General features: G+C 39.4%; 1 protein-coding gene across 2 annotated transcripts in view; it reads left to right on the forward strand.

Moving 5' to 3' along the window:
* Nucleotides 1-2,076: 2,076 nt before the first annotated feature.
* LOC137175805 (anoctamin-4-like) overlaps nucleotides 2,077-14,622 on the forward strand; it is a 49,086-nt gene continuing 36,540 nt past the window's right edge. The window contains exons 1-3 of one of the 2 annotated variants that reach the window (XM_067581698.1): nucleotides 2,077-3,087; nucleotides 5,725-5,799; nucleotides 13,297-13,524. In XM_067581698.1, the coding sequence (XP_067437799.1) occupies nucleotides 2,862-3,087; nucleotides 5,725-5,799; nucleotides 13,297-13,524 (529 nt within the window). In that variant the 5' untranslated portion in view covers nucleotides 2,077-2,861. The remainder of the gene's footprint in view (nucleotides 3,088-5,724; nucleotides 5,800-13,296; nucleotides 13,525-14,622) is intronic. The other variant, XM_067581699.1, reaches the window with a different exon arrangement.

Consider the following 14,622-nt stretch of genomic DNA (forward strand, 5'->3'; position numbering starts at 1 on the left):
TGCTGGTGGCTCATCTTAGAAGAGGGAGACTGGATCTTCCTCCTTGTACACATGCTGGTCATCCTCTTCATTGTACTCGTTCTAGTGAGTGAGTGCCAAGATCTGCCACATGTGCCAAGGTACAGTCTCGGGGGGATAACACGAGTTCCAAGTCTGTTTTTACTGAGCCTTCACAGCTCTGTAGTCTGCTTTATGGCAGCAGATACTTCTGTATCACTTGCCAAATGGCAGCAGAATGACCAAGCTATGGCTTGGGTTGCCCTTGTCTTTTAGAATCCTTTCAATAACGTTGTTGGGTTAGTTTGCTTCTAGAAGCTCCTTTTATGTTAACCTATATGTTCTATAACACACGTTGATGAAAAGTTCAGTGATTTAGAACCTCTGTTTTCCTCAGAAAATTCCAATGATCCCCACAGTATGATAAAGTGACCCCTAAGGTGCCCCCACACTATGATAAAATGTCCTCTAAGGCAGTGGTACTCAACCTGGGGGTCGCGACCCACATGAGGGTCGCGAGATAATTTCTGGGGGTCGCTAGATGGTTGTGTGAAAAAAAATAGAATAACATATTTTAGACTGGAAACTGTTTTTTTTACATCCTCCCACCTGTACCAGTGATATAATTTGTCTTTGCATAGATTTTATTGAGTGTGTGAGAGTCAAAGTGTGCCTGCACTTGAGTTTTGATTGGACACATACACACGGCGTGCGCGCATACACAAGCACACACACACACACACACACACAGTACACAAAATCATTTTGGCGCTTGCCACAATACCTGGTTATAGCCGGTTTTGCTAGCTACTAGCTATCATATGGAACGACTATGGAGAGATGGCTCTCAGAAAAAGTATTCCAGCTCAAGACTCAAGCCAAAGGAGGTGTCTCAAGGTGGGTCACCTGAAAAGACGGCAGCATCATCAACTGAGAAACTCAAGGCGCCAGCAGTTCCAACACAGCCCCAAGCTACCAACAAGCTTCGGAACTATCAGCCTGACTTTCTGCACTATGGATTTACATGCATAGAAAAAAACAACATGGATTATCCTCAGTGTGTTATTTGTTCAGAAGTGCTTGCACATGAAAGCTTAAAACCAGTTAAACTTAAGAGACATTTGGAAACAAAACACATCTCTCACATTAACAAACCCTTAGAGTTTTTTCGACGCAAGTAGGGAGAACTACGGAGCCAAAAGACAGCGGTGAGCGAGTTTGCTACAGTCCCTGCTAAGGCCTCATCCACCCCGCAGCCATTGCAATGACGAGCTCTATGCATGGTGAAAAAATAGCTAGCACACTGGAGACAATTCCGCTGTCAAAACCTGAGAGAACAGACAGAATTTCCATTATTACAGGAAAATGTGCTGAATTAACTGATCTAAACAGAACAGGTGTAAACAGTTCCTAAACTAAGGCCTGTAAGACCACAACTCTGTGTTTTTTTGTTGTTTTTTATACGTTAACAGGTCAAGTTATCTCAGTAATGAGACTGTATTTCTGTCTATTATGGTTCTTTTAGGCCTAAAGCAGACATGTTGACAGAATATCTATTATTACAGGAAAATGTACTGAATTGTTTATTTAGGTGGAAAATATACTGAATGAACTAATGCTAACAAAAAGGTGTAACAGATATAAAACAGTTCTTAAACTACGGCCTGTAAAACTATAAGGCTATACTGTTTTATTTTTACATGTTAACACTTACGTCAGTAATATGAGAATGTATTTCTTTCCATTATTGTTCTTTAAGGCCTAATGCACACATGTTGACCGTGAAGGTGCAGTTATTTAAATAAATGTAAAAACACTAAAGCCAAATTGGAATTTATTATTCTGTCTGTGGGCAAAAAAGTGAGGGGGGTGGGGGGTCCTGAACACCAACCTGATTATTCTGGGGGGTCACGACTCAAAAAGGTTGAAAACCACTGCTCTAAGGTCCCCCACAGTATGATAAAAATGCCCCCTAAGGTGCCCCCACAGTATGATAAAATGACCTCTAAGGTCATTTTATCTTTGAGTCTTTGAGTCGTGACCCCCCCAGAATAATCAGGTTGGTGTTCGGGACCCCCCGATCCCTGAACTTTTTTGCCCACAGACAGAAAATAAAATCTATGTCAAGACAAATTATATCACTGATACAGCCGGTAGAATGTAAAAAAAACAGTTTCCAGTCTAAATTATGTTATTTTATTTTTTTTCACACAACCATCTGGCAACCCCCAGAAATCATCTCACAACCCTCGTGAGGGTCACGACCACCAGGTTGAGAACCACTGGTCTAACATACTGAAGCGCAAAATCGGGTGCCCATTCAATGAAAAAATGTGCTCTATAGCATGCACTGTAGGGGAGAAAATATTGTGAAGTGGGGGTGCCCTTATATTTTTTGGCCCTCCCCCTGAGACAGCCTGAGTCCGCCACTGTGTACATGTACTTAATCTGTCCCCATTGTCTTTTATGCTGAGCGTCCGGAGACTTCAAACTACTTTTTGTTATTGTGTCAATGTAATAATCCCTTCATGGCATACAGTCTCTGCTGGACTAAATAGAGGCCTAGTTTTATGACTTCTCTATCTTGGTACCACTAATATTCATTCCCAAAGGAACTTGACACTGCGACCTCACCACGTGAAGCAGCCACGTCTGCAGTCGCGCGTAAAGACCGCGACGTCAACCGCGACACGAGCTGAAATGGGTGATGGCGGAGGTGAGCTCGTGCAGGGGGTCAGGTTTGAATAATCAGCGTTCGAATTAAGTGTCTAGTGGGTAGATTTAAGGATGGTTTAGGTACAGGAGAAGTCGTTTCCTTCACACGCCGAAGCCATGCGTAATGGGCGTGACCGCCTGTGGGGAGGATGCTGCAGCATGAGGCAGGATCACACATGCGACTGATCCATCAGATCAACACAGGTATGAAGATCCAGGCCGGGAGCGAGCACATGGGCTGCAGTAAGGTCGGAGAAAATCACGAAAACCAGGTCATTGGTTTGCAATGTCAGGACGAGGTGGTGCGGGTTTGTCCGGGAAGTCCGTGCAGTCCTCGCCGCGCCATCGCGGCGCGCCTCTCCTCCGGATCCGCAGGTATCCTATGCAGTGTATGCAGCTAGAAAAAATAGCATACATAGTCTACAATAAGAATACTTGCCTGTTTATCTGATTAACACTGTTTTGGCAGTTCATATAATCAATTACCCCAATTTCAGGGTTGAGTGTGGGCTGAAAATGAGGGTGTGGTGTTCCAGTATGCTTCAAGTGACAGCTCGGGACAACTCAAGAATAAGTGAAACACCTTCTTTCTATCAAACAATAATGAATAATACAACATTAACAAATTAATGTATGAGTTTATGGCAGAAACGTTCATGCTATAATGAAAAATGAACAGTTTGATGTATTTTTAATTATCAGGAGCTACAGCCCCAAAGGCAGTCATGTTAAGTCTGTATAAAGTCTCTTAAATGAGCATCCAGGGTGGATCATCGATGTGTGAAAAATGTGCAAAGTTTATAGTTTATTGTTTATAGTTGTAGGAGATATGTTGCTATGAATCAGACACAGTGGTGTTTGAATTTCCTTAATTTATCATCATGACACAAACTAGCTTTTTAAGCCTCCTCATTCTGTTTGCTAAACACACTAGTGCCTTTTATTTTCAAATCAACTTGCCTATTAGGCAAAAAAAAGAAAAAAACATCTAGAGACTGCCTCCAAGTATATTGTTTCTTATCACAATAAAACAGATGTCTAGCAGCTTGTGAAGTTGCTACGAACACTTGAGATTGTTTCACTCCTGGATGCTGAGGTGTAATTCATAAACAGCAGCAGATATTGACCTCACTGTGAATGAAATGTACTTGTGTACATTGTGCTCAATGCTGAAATGATGTTTGACATTTTTAAAATCCCATCTGATGATAAATTATGGATGTTACTGGAGGCTGCTCAGAGATTGATATAGTTTGCTTAGTCCACTTTCTATAGCTTTGGTAATAAATGGTACCTGCAGCTTTATCTCCAAACATGCAAGCAAATGTGAGTGCTTAAGCTGAAAAGACTCCCAGTCAGTGATAAATGTCTACTCTGTGCTGCAGTTGCTTTTCTTTGATGCAGCTGTAGGCATTAGATTAGAAAATAAGGAAATGGGAGTAAGTTTTCCAATTTGGTAAATGAGTAGGCTCTTTTGTCTTCAGTTCTCAGTGCAATGCCAAAATGTCAGTTGGTACCTGTCTGTAGTGACTGCAATGCCAGAGAAAGTCTTTTCCTCTGCTGAGACAGATTCATGATTTAAACTCTGTCTCCCCTGATAACTTGGAGTTCCAAATTAGGTTTTTACAGTAGTTTCCAGTGTCAAGCTTATTTTATTGATCATGCAACCTCATTGATAGCAAGCAGTGTTTCACATCAAGTGTTGTAGCTTTGTAACAACAAACAATCCAGTATTGTGTTTATGTGTTGTTGTTGTTGTTGTTGAGCTATGGACTTTCCATGATGGCAATGAACATAACACACAAGCCAGTTTTCATGCAGTTTGGCTGTATGAATAGGAACTTAATCAGAGCTGTACCTACTGTATACCTGATCACTCTCACGCAAATAAACTGAAAAGTTGTGCGCCACTAAGTTGCATGAAGTTGAATTGATACTTAGGTCAACTAATAGTGTAAACAACAAGACATTGGTTACACTCAGTGCAACACAATTTTGGGGAAATATTTCTGCCAGTATTATATATTATGTAGATCTGACTATTCTAGGTAAGTTAAAGCTGCACTGTTAATATTTTTGAATTAACAATGGACCAAATCACTATGTGTGATGTGTAAGGTGTCACTTCTAGTGACAAACCAACAAAAAATTATCACCCAACTCTGCAGTTCTTTTCAGCTCTACAAAGTGTTTTAGCATCTTTCTGGTTGTTGTTTTCATTTTTACAGGCTGGAGCTTTAATGGTTTGGTTCAGTCTCACCGTTCTCATCAATCCAATTTTCAGTCGCAAGAGGCAGCTTTAAAAAAAACGGGAGAAGAAAAAGCTCTGAAAAATACACAGTATGCTACCTGCCCATCACCAGACAGCAAAGTTAGCAAGTAGCAACATAGTGGAGCAATTAGCAGCTAAGAGTTGGTGGAGACCAAAACTGAGCTAAAAGAAGAGTGAGTATTGGGCTTTTAGTCAGGTGATCAGAAACATAACTTTAAATGAATGTTAATGTTGTACAACAGTGTCAAGATTAGGGGAGTTATGGGCTCATTCCCATAACACTGGTGCTAGTGTTATGAATTTCATTCACAATGTTCTACCACAGTGGATGATTTCATTGCCTCTATATATAAATTGGTACAGTATTCCTTCAACTCTGCCAAGGTCAAGGGTTTTATTCCCTGTGTAGCTCAATGTGTGGAGCGTGGCACTAACATTGCAGGATGAGGTGTTTCATTCCTGTAACGCTGCGGGGTCATGGCTTTTATCAAGCCCCTAGGAACAGAACTAGGCTTAGTGGCTTAATGGATGCAGTTGGAACTGCAAAATACATGATACTGTGGGACTCAGAAAAACTTTTGATTTTTTGCCCTACACATCCATTGCAACAACAATGGCTATACAAATGACTAAAACTGTAATCTTCTCCTGTGCTAAAAATCGATGCATTTGTGGTACTGAGATGCTCTGGATAAGTGTGTGATGACTTTCCTCATATGAGATGCTTCCTTCTGTCATAGACCATGAGCCCAGCAGTGGCAGCAACAATGTCTCTACTGGAACTTTCTACAGCTGTGTCAGTCAAATCACTATCGGTGAGTACACTTTGTTCCAAATTGATTGAGCTTTTTTCATGAAGAAAGGTGGAAAATGCTTTGCTATACTTGTTACAACCTGGTATCACACCAAAGCATGTGATACACCTGTCAGTCCACTGTGTCGGTGTCACGTTTTGCCTCATCAAGGCATGAAAAGTACATGTGTGTATGTTAGGAGAGTTTTCTTATATGGCAACTCTATCAGCAGTAATCGGTAGGACAGCATCATTTTTCTGTTTTCCAAAATCCTTACAAATCACTGTTAAAAAATAATGATGTTTTATGGTGTGAAAATGCTATGGTCAAGGTCTGGTTAGGTTTGGGCACAAAAACCACTTGGTTTTGGATAAAAAATTCACTTGAAATGTGGTGTGGGTTAAAGTTATGCAACCTTTGTCGTCAGGGGAACAGTGAACACCACAACAATCTTAAGTTATGTTTTTTAAAAAACTGTCCCGACTCACGGTTGGAAACAGGAAACTAAGAGCAGTCTCCTGCAGGTTAGTCCACTTTTTGTCATCTATCTATCTAGCCATCCACCCAACCCGCCTCCTAATATGGAAATTTAGATAGAGGAAATTGTTGGCATTGAGTATACACATGTACTTTTCACACCTAGGCAAGGGAAAACATGACACTGACACGGTATCCTCTAGTGCATCAGCAGGTGTATTACACGCTTTGGTGCGATACTGGGCTGTTATTTTAATAATATTTTGTACCTAAAAAGCTCAAGCCCTATATGATAGTATTATTAATTAATTTGTTTACTAGTTTTATATCATGCATTTATTTATGTATGTTTTGAAAGCTGTTGATTTCAGGTATAGTCATGAAAAAGTGATGCAAGTATGCCAGTAAGGTACCCTGTGGAGTTTTTGACCACCAGTAAACCTATGGGCAATATTTTGGTGAGTGGAGAGTTTGTTGGAAGAAGACTGCAAGCTACCAATTATGTTTATAATGTTTTTAAAAAATTGACTTTGCAAATGCTTTACGAGGACGGAAATGCATTTACTTTGTTTGGTAGACCTCAAGGAAACACAGAAAGTGTGTTGTTGAGATTTACTGAATATAAACTTCACTTTTAACTTAACAGTTGTAAAAGCAGTGCATGGATTGGCATAATACTAGTTTGGCTGGTAAGGGGCCAGTATACTCCACCAGAACTACTTGTTGTGTGGTGGAACAGCTTCAGAAAGGTCTCACATCATGTGGTCAACAGAGTGCAACACTATGAATGTGAATATGAATATGAATTCCAGGTGAGACTGAGAAAATGTGCGCTGTTATCCTCGCATTTAAACATTATCATGTTTCCCTCTTCTCTCTATGATGGCTTACTTACTCTCCATTTCTGATTCCGAATGTACAGACTAGTTCTGATCAAGCATACATACACCAACCCTTAAAGGTAACATATATTACAGTACTGTCAAGTATAATTTGACCTTTGTAGACCTTAGTAGTGTATCACTGTAGGTGTGTTATGCAGTATACTGCAAAACAGTTATCTACAATATATCACATAATCTGTATAACTGGAGGTAAAACTAACAGCAAAATCATTTTTGAATAACAGGTATCACTCATATAATAATAATCCTAGTTGACATTGTGGGTGTACGTGATGTACTATTGTGTGTAGTTTTGTATTTTGTATTATGTGTCCTGTATGTTCTGTACTGTTTTTTATTGTGCTGTTATATGTTTTAATTGTGACCTGCTGAAGGGACTGCAGATGAAAATGAGCTATAAGCTAACTCTAGCTAACCATAGGATTTACTAAGTAGTAAGAACAGTAAACATTTCCCCTGACATGTAACTTTGTTGTATGTCAGCATTTGTTGACAGCAAATTGTGCATTGTTGACAAAGCTGTCTGCAATATTTTTCCTGTCTGTCACAAAACCGATTTTGATGAATATTACAGCCCTGCCTGGTTAGTCAGAGACACTGTGAGCTAGATGCTGTGACAATTAAGACTTGAGTTCAGCTCAGGCTGTGCTGCAGCTGCTGCTGCTGCATGCAGGTGTTCCTCTTCTCTCTCTGTGCTAAATAAAAAACTGATGAAGTGCTGATGGAGAGCTTTGGACCATTGAGACTCACCCTCTTCATTTTACAAAGGAAAAGATCTATAGTCCTACCCCACACTCTGACATTAACACACATCTGACTGTAAAAGCTCTTGCCTTTGTTTGAGAGGAAAATACTAGTCAGCATCACTGTAGGTTCTTAAAAGTTCTAATCGATTATAAACTTCCATTAATCCCACCCTCCTTCATTGTTGGGCATTTTTTTTTGGCATCATCAGGGACACATTGCCAAGAGCTATGAACATGCTCAAACTTTCTGTTGTATCCCTGGGAATGATTCGATTCATGTGGCGGATAGTAACAGTGCTCGACCCAAAGTGTTTCTTTGGGTTGTGCTGACTCTGCGCTTTCTGGATATCAGGTGTGTTTAGTGAAAAGGATGTCAAGGAATTTCAGGTTGCACATAACAATTTTATATGTCAGCTAAAGTGTCTCCCTCTTTTGAAAAAACCCCACCTGCTACAGTAGTTGCATCCCAGCAAACGCTTACACTTTGAATGACCGTTGATTGAATGTCCCGTCAAGACGTCCCGAAATGGTTAAAAAATAGTTCCAAAATGAAAATAGTGCACGTTACCTGGCCATCACTGGACATCCTCCCTGGGCGTTCCACCAACGTCAAAATATGTTGGTATCATCATCAACGGGCCTATTCAGTTATTCTACTGAGGTTTATGTATACAGTGTGTATTCTGTAGCTTTTACTGATGTGCAATCAGTGTGCAATATTTTATTAGGATAAACAACACAGAAAAAGGTGATCATCAAAAGTACAGCTACTTGTGGATAATTTATCATTTGAATTCTTAGCTCTTTTCAGTTTCCATTGAGGCGCTAATGCTAATGCTAACTCCAGGATGTCAAATAGCCACTGACAGTCCTCGTTGGAATTCTGTGAGAAAAACATGCACACTAATGACTTCCACCTCAAGTCTTTCTATGATTACTGTAGACTGTTAGCTCAGTGTGTGGCCCAGATTTCTGCACCTGCATCTGTTTTCTCACCTCTGAGGGTGTCAGGAACTACAAGTATCTGGTCGTTGCTCTCCTCAGAGAGCCATGCGGGCATTTTTTTCTGATGACTGCAACATAGATATTGCTTAGAACACACTATGTCCCAACAGGCTGCACGCACAATGAGTTTTAGAGGTCGTCTGGATACATGCCAGGTGTAGATTACCACATCCGCCCCTCCCACCATTTCAGGTGACTTTCATGGGACACCCAATGCAGCTCTTAATGTCTGAAAATCATTCATTCACTAATGGCTGTTTTCAATTGTTTTCCTTAAGTTTCTGTACAAACCATTAAAGTTCCCAGATCACTCTGTCATGATGTATTTTTTTTACTAAAATCCGTCAACCTCACTAGCTTTCATTGGTTGGTCAAAGCTCAGCAAGAAGCAATTTTTAATGTAGTTTTATTACTCTAGAGCACCAGTGAATGCATCATGGCCTTTCATGTTTTTAAAGCTTGTATACTGACTAAAACAAAGTGAAAGAATTACTTAAGAAATGACTTTGACTAGTAATGAGTAGTAGTAGTACTAGTACTTGTACAAGCAAAAGTAGTACTAGTTATTGTGATTTTATGTCCTTGGTTTACTGTACAGTCTTTTATCTTGCAGTAAGTTTTCATACCATGACTTTTAGTGTTAAACTAAAACCAAATCTCAGCGAGCATTCTTGGCCTACAAACTACAGTAAAATGTAATCCTAAAAAAAGTAAAATCAAATTCAAAAATAAAAAAGGAAAATCTCCAAAACTAGATACTTAATACTACACTCTCAAATCAACACCACAGCTGCACTTTCACTGTGTCCAGCCTCATTTTGTCAAAGAAGAGAAGTTGTTTTGGGCATCTGTCCATCGCCCTGTTAAAATAATATCTGCTTGTGGGCATTTACTTAATGGATGAATGAGCTGTTGCTGGACATTTTCCAAATTTAGAAATTGAAAGAACAAAGTGTGTGTTGTGTCTGATACCAAAAAGAAGAGCATTTAGTCTTAGTTTATTTAAATATGTGGGCTATTTCTGCTCATTTTAATGTACAAATATCTTGGTAAACTGGTGTTGCTCTTCAGCCTGGACAATGAGCAGTGAAACGGAGTAAAAACATAAATAAAAATATTGCTGTAATTTTCTGTAAGTACTGTCATACACCAAAGATTCCCTCCCAGAGAGAGCAGTTGGATCTTTCTTTCCAAAACCTGCTGAACAAGACTAATTCCCCTCAGGAAAATTAAAGACCTTTTCTGTGCTCTAGTTGTTGCAAGTGCTGACTTGATCACGTACATTATTTTAGGGATGTGGTCACACTCCATAGTGTGAAAAACCCTTTTTTCTTGTAGAGAATTCAAGGCTGTAAAACAGCTGAGGTTAGATGTATCGCTTAGATTTATCTCATCCTTCCTCCTCATAATTTATCCTCATGCTGAATGTGCTGTGTGAGGAGCGAGCTGGGAGGCTTAGAGATTGCATGGTGTTCCACCACACTGCTATCGATCAGGCTGTGTTTGTCCATTGTTGATGTCCCTTTGAAATGTGCTGGGCTTTGTGTTTTTACAGTAGGAAGTGGGAAGTGCGGGTGAGTGTGTTCCTTTGCCCCACCTGCCCCCGGTGTGTTATGTAACGGCAGTGTGTAGGAAACAAGCAGAAGGAAGGGCATGACAGCACACTGTACTGTACGTTTGTGTTTAATAAATATCCAGTCAGGGATCATGTAAGCAGAATAAGACCTGTCAGTTTTAATCTCTTCACCCATAATGGATTCTGTCATTCATGCATACTAACATTCATGAGCTGCCAAACATCATTAAAACCCACAGAGCAGGATTGTAACTTCTACACAATTTTCAGAAGTTTCCAAAGATACCAAAAATATAAGGCTGAAAAAAGTAAAAGGTATATAAAATGCAGATATATTTTGTGTGGTTCATACTCAACATAGTCATGAGAGTAGAATGAGTTTGTTGTATAACTTGCTATTAAGAAGCATGACAAGCATGTTGATAATCCACTGTAAAGTTTATAATACACTGATGTTTTACACATGGATTCTAAACTTAAGCCACTTAGTAGCTGTCTGCAAGAGTGCTGGGAATCAGTTCAGGTTTAAAGTTATTTTTTACCTAATATTGTACACTATAGCAACGAAACTAGAACTTCCGCAAGCCCAATTGGTGAAAATAAAAGGTGTATAAATGAAGAGGAGACTACAAGAACAACTTGAAGGATAGGTCCACATTTCTTATTGTCTTAAAGCAACAGTCTGCCTGCATGAACACTGAAACAGGTTTTGCTAAATGTAATCATTGGGTATTAAGTGTTCTCCTCCAAATGAAATTACAATGTAAACAAAAGGAGACAAAGTCCACAGTCCTTGTTTTGCACATACATGTATTTAAAGGTTTAAAGTGATAAATAAAGTGGATATCTTCCACAGTTACAGTCTTTTTAATAAAAAATTCTCTCTTTGTGTCTCGACGGACAGTGTTTTCCTGTTCAGCTGCAATAGAGGGATTGTTAAAAAGCCTTTAACTTCGAAAGATATCGACTTAATTCGACTAATTTGGATGGCTGAAGCCTCATGTTATCTTCAAAATTATTTTGAAGTTATTACAGATAAACTTTTAAATACATTTTTGCATAGAGTGAGGACGGTGGATTTTGTCCCCCATCACTTACATTGAAAGTCTATTTGGAGATCTCTCAATGGTCAGTATGAACAGGAGGAGTGATTACAGCAAGAGAAACACATGTCAGTGTTCATTTGGGCACCTGACTGTTCACTATCTCTTGCTACTTTCACCATGCATGTGCATAAACAGATACTGTGGTGTGCAGAAATGTGGACCATGTGTTGCTTACAGATACATTCCACTGTATACAAGACGAAATGAAGTTCTGTGGCTCTGAAACATACTTCACTGCTCATGACCTGCCGGTTAGACAGGGTTAGACAGGACAAGAAAATGCACACGTATTGCTGTCAACCCTGTGATACAGAAGCGTCAGCTGCTGTACCACCAGACCATAGAGCAGCGTCCTTCCTCAGGCTGTGAGGCTCCTAACCTCCATCACATCCTCTGGACCTCTTCTGTTAATTACACTGCATATGTGAAATTTACATTGAAACCTTCTGTACACATTACATACTTTTGCACTACCTGAAATCCCACTAAGACCAAATTTTTTTGTACCATAACCTGCATATTACATTTATTTTGCACATATTGTAAAAACTTGTGGGTGTATACAGTGTATATACTACTTGTAGGTACAGTTTGTAAGTATGTAAAGTTTTTCCTTTTCATTTTCTTTTTTAGTGCTACTTTTATATACTTTGTTCTATTTTATTGCCAAATTGATTGTTTTATTCTATTCTAATTTAAAATATTCTAATATTTGTAAATACATTGTCTATGTGTGTAGCATGGAGTGGGCTACAACTGAATTTCAGTGTGCAATCCTGCATTGTATAATGACAATTAAAATATTCCCTAGAGCATGTTATGAGTTTGGCAACACCACACCAACACAAATCTGAAACCAGTTCATTATGTTTATGTAACCCAGAGGCAAACCTAGTCAAACCTGTTGAAAGGACAGGACTTATAGTCCCTGAATCCTGAGTAGTAGAATTAATTCAGTCACATTTATACAAATGTTAATGTCTTTCAAAGGTATCAAAAGCTCTGGATAGTCATATACAAACACTCTTACCACCAAACCTCCACCTAATAATTTTTAATAATGTCGTCTTTTAAGTCAGTACCTTGTTTGTTTGTATTACTGACTGGTTGTATAACACAAAGGGTACATTCTTATCAGACCCACTGTTATTGTGCTTTGATATATGGCAGTGAATGTCAAATACTTGAACATATATGTTGATTTTAGTCAGGAATATGCTTTCATCCTGTCAGTTTACATGTTTTGATCATCTGATCAAAATATGATTATGATTAGCCTGTAGAAGTTGTAACATTAGTGACAGTACAGTTGCTGAGTTTCTGAGTGCTTCATGTTCTCTGTAAACACCTTTATTTGCGACTGCAAGACTCAGTAAGGTACTGTATAATGCATGATGACATTTAAAGTTGGTATTTCAGCAGATAATTCAAAGGTGTGGAGATGTTATAATGATCCCACCACTAGAGGGCAACATTGCAGAGGAAATGACTAATACTTTGACTGTTGGTACTGTTAAGAAGCTCACAGAGTCCTCATAGCAGATGCAACTATAATCATGTATGACAGAGGAGAAGTACAGTTTTCAGTTTCATATTCCACTGTGACTCTTGGAAAATGTATGTTTGTTTGCTGGCAGTAGGTTGGAGTGTGAATAACTGTCTCTTCATCAGTCTGTGTTCTTTTTGTGGTTTGACTCCGTCAGCAGGGTTTGACCTCGGGGGTCAAGTGGCCATCGGGTTCTCCCACTGGAACAGCCCTTTCCCAGCGAGTGGCCAGAATCTACCAAGTCCAGACTGCGTTCACTCTGAGTCCTCCGCCGTCCCACCCACCAGTGAGCATCTTGAGCCTGTGTCCTGCCCGGCATCGCTATCAATCACCCCACTGCCCACCTGCAGTGCCAGCCAGGAGACAATCCGCGACAGCAGCACTAGTATGTAGATAGCAGTACAGCAAAGGTTTAAACTATGAGCCCTCACTTTACTGGAGCAGCAGATTGAAGTTTAAAGTCCCCCTCAACTCAAAAATGTGTCTTTCTTCTTGTTTCTTCAGTTGGATGTTTGAGCTTCACTGTGCAGAATGATGTATGTGCAAAGTTTGTTTTCACATTCTAAAGGAGGAAAGTTTCCCTGTGATCACCTTAAATCTGAGTTAAAGGCGTGTACATATAAGCATGATTTGTGACATCACAACTAGTTTGAAAGCCAATCGTGGTCCAGTATGCAACTTACACAAGTGTGAAACATGAAGCTTCTCGTGCACACACACTGAGAATGGACTTTCCAGTGAAGCAGGGGACATCCTGATGCAGCAGATAAACTTTGAAAATTAAAAATATTTACATATTCATAGAATCTAGAATTTTCAATGATGGAGAGGAAGTAGATGTCATTTTAACAATTTGTAAGTACTTAATTGAACTTTTTTGTTGAAAGACCATATTCAGATACAAATTATTATTCAAAGCAGACTATTTTTATACATTTTACAACATAAAACAATTCATAAAACGATTCAGTCTTGTGTTAGTTCCTGCATAAAAAGAGTTGTCAATTAATATGTGAGTGATAGCAGCTTCCCTGCGGTTTGAATGCCAGTGGTGGCTTGAGCTACACCTTTATTCAGATGATGTAATGTCACTTGCTGTTCTTAGGTATAATCAAACTCCTGTAGAAGAGAGCATGCTCACATCTTGTTCTTTATAATGGATAATAGTAAAATAGTAGACACGTGTAAATTACATCATTGTTTTTGCCGTGCTGTGTTTTTTATTTCCAACTTGGTCTACTGTATAGTATACTGACTACTATGTAGAGAGACACTTAAATTGGCAAAATCTACAGGTTTTCGCCGAAGCTAACAAATCTGTTGTTGAATTTGTTATCGCTCCTCTTTCTTTCTGTGTACAAAACATTCAGGTAGCAGCACCTCTTTAGCCGGCACTGATTGTTGCTTTTATTGGTTAAAATGACAAATGTCGCCGGCTGCAGGTCTAGTATTGCAGTGATGTGACAAAATTAAACTTGGCTGT

The sequence above is a fragment of the Thunnus thynnus genome, chromosome 23 (assembly GCF_963924715.1).
Source record: "Thunnus thynnus chromosome 23, fThuThy2.1, whole genome shotgun sequence".
Lineage (NCBI taxonomy): Eukaryota > Metazoa > Chordata > Actinopteri > Scombriformes > Scombridae > Thunnus > Thunnus thynnus.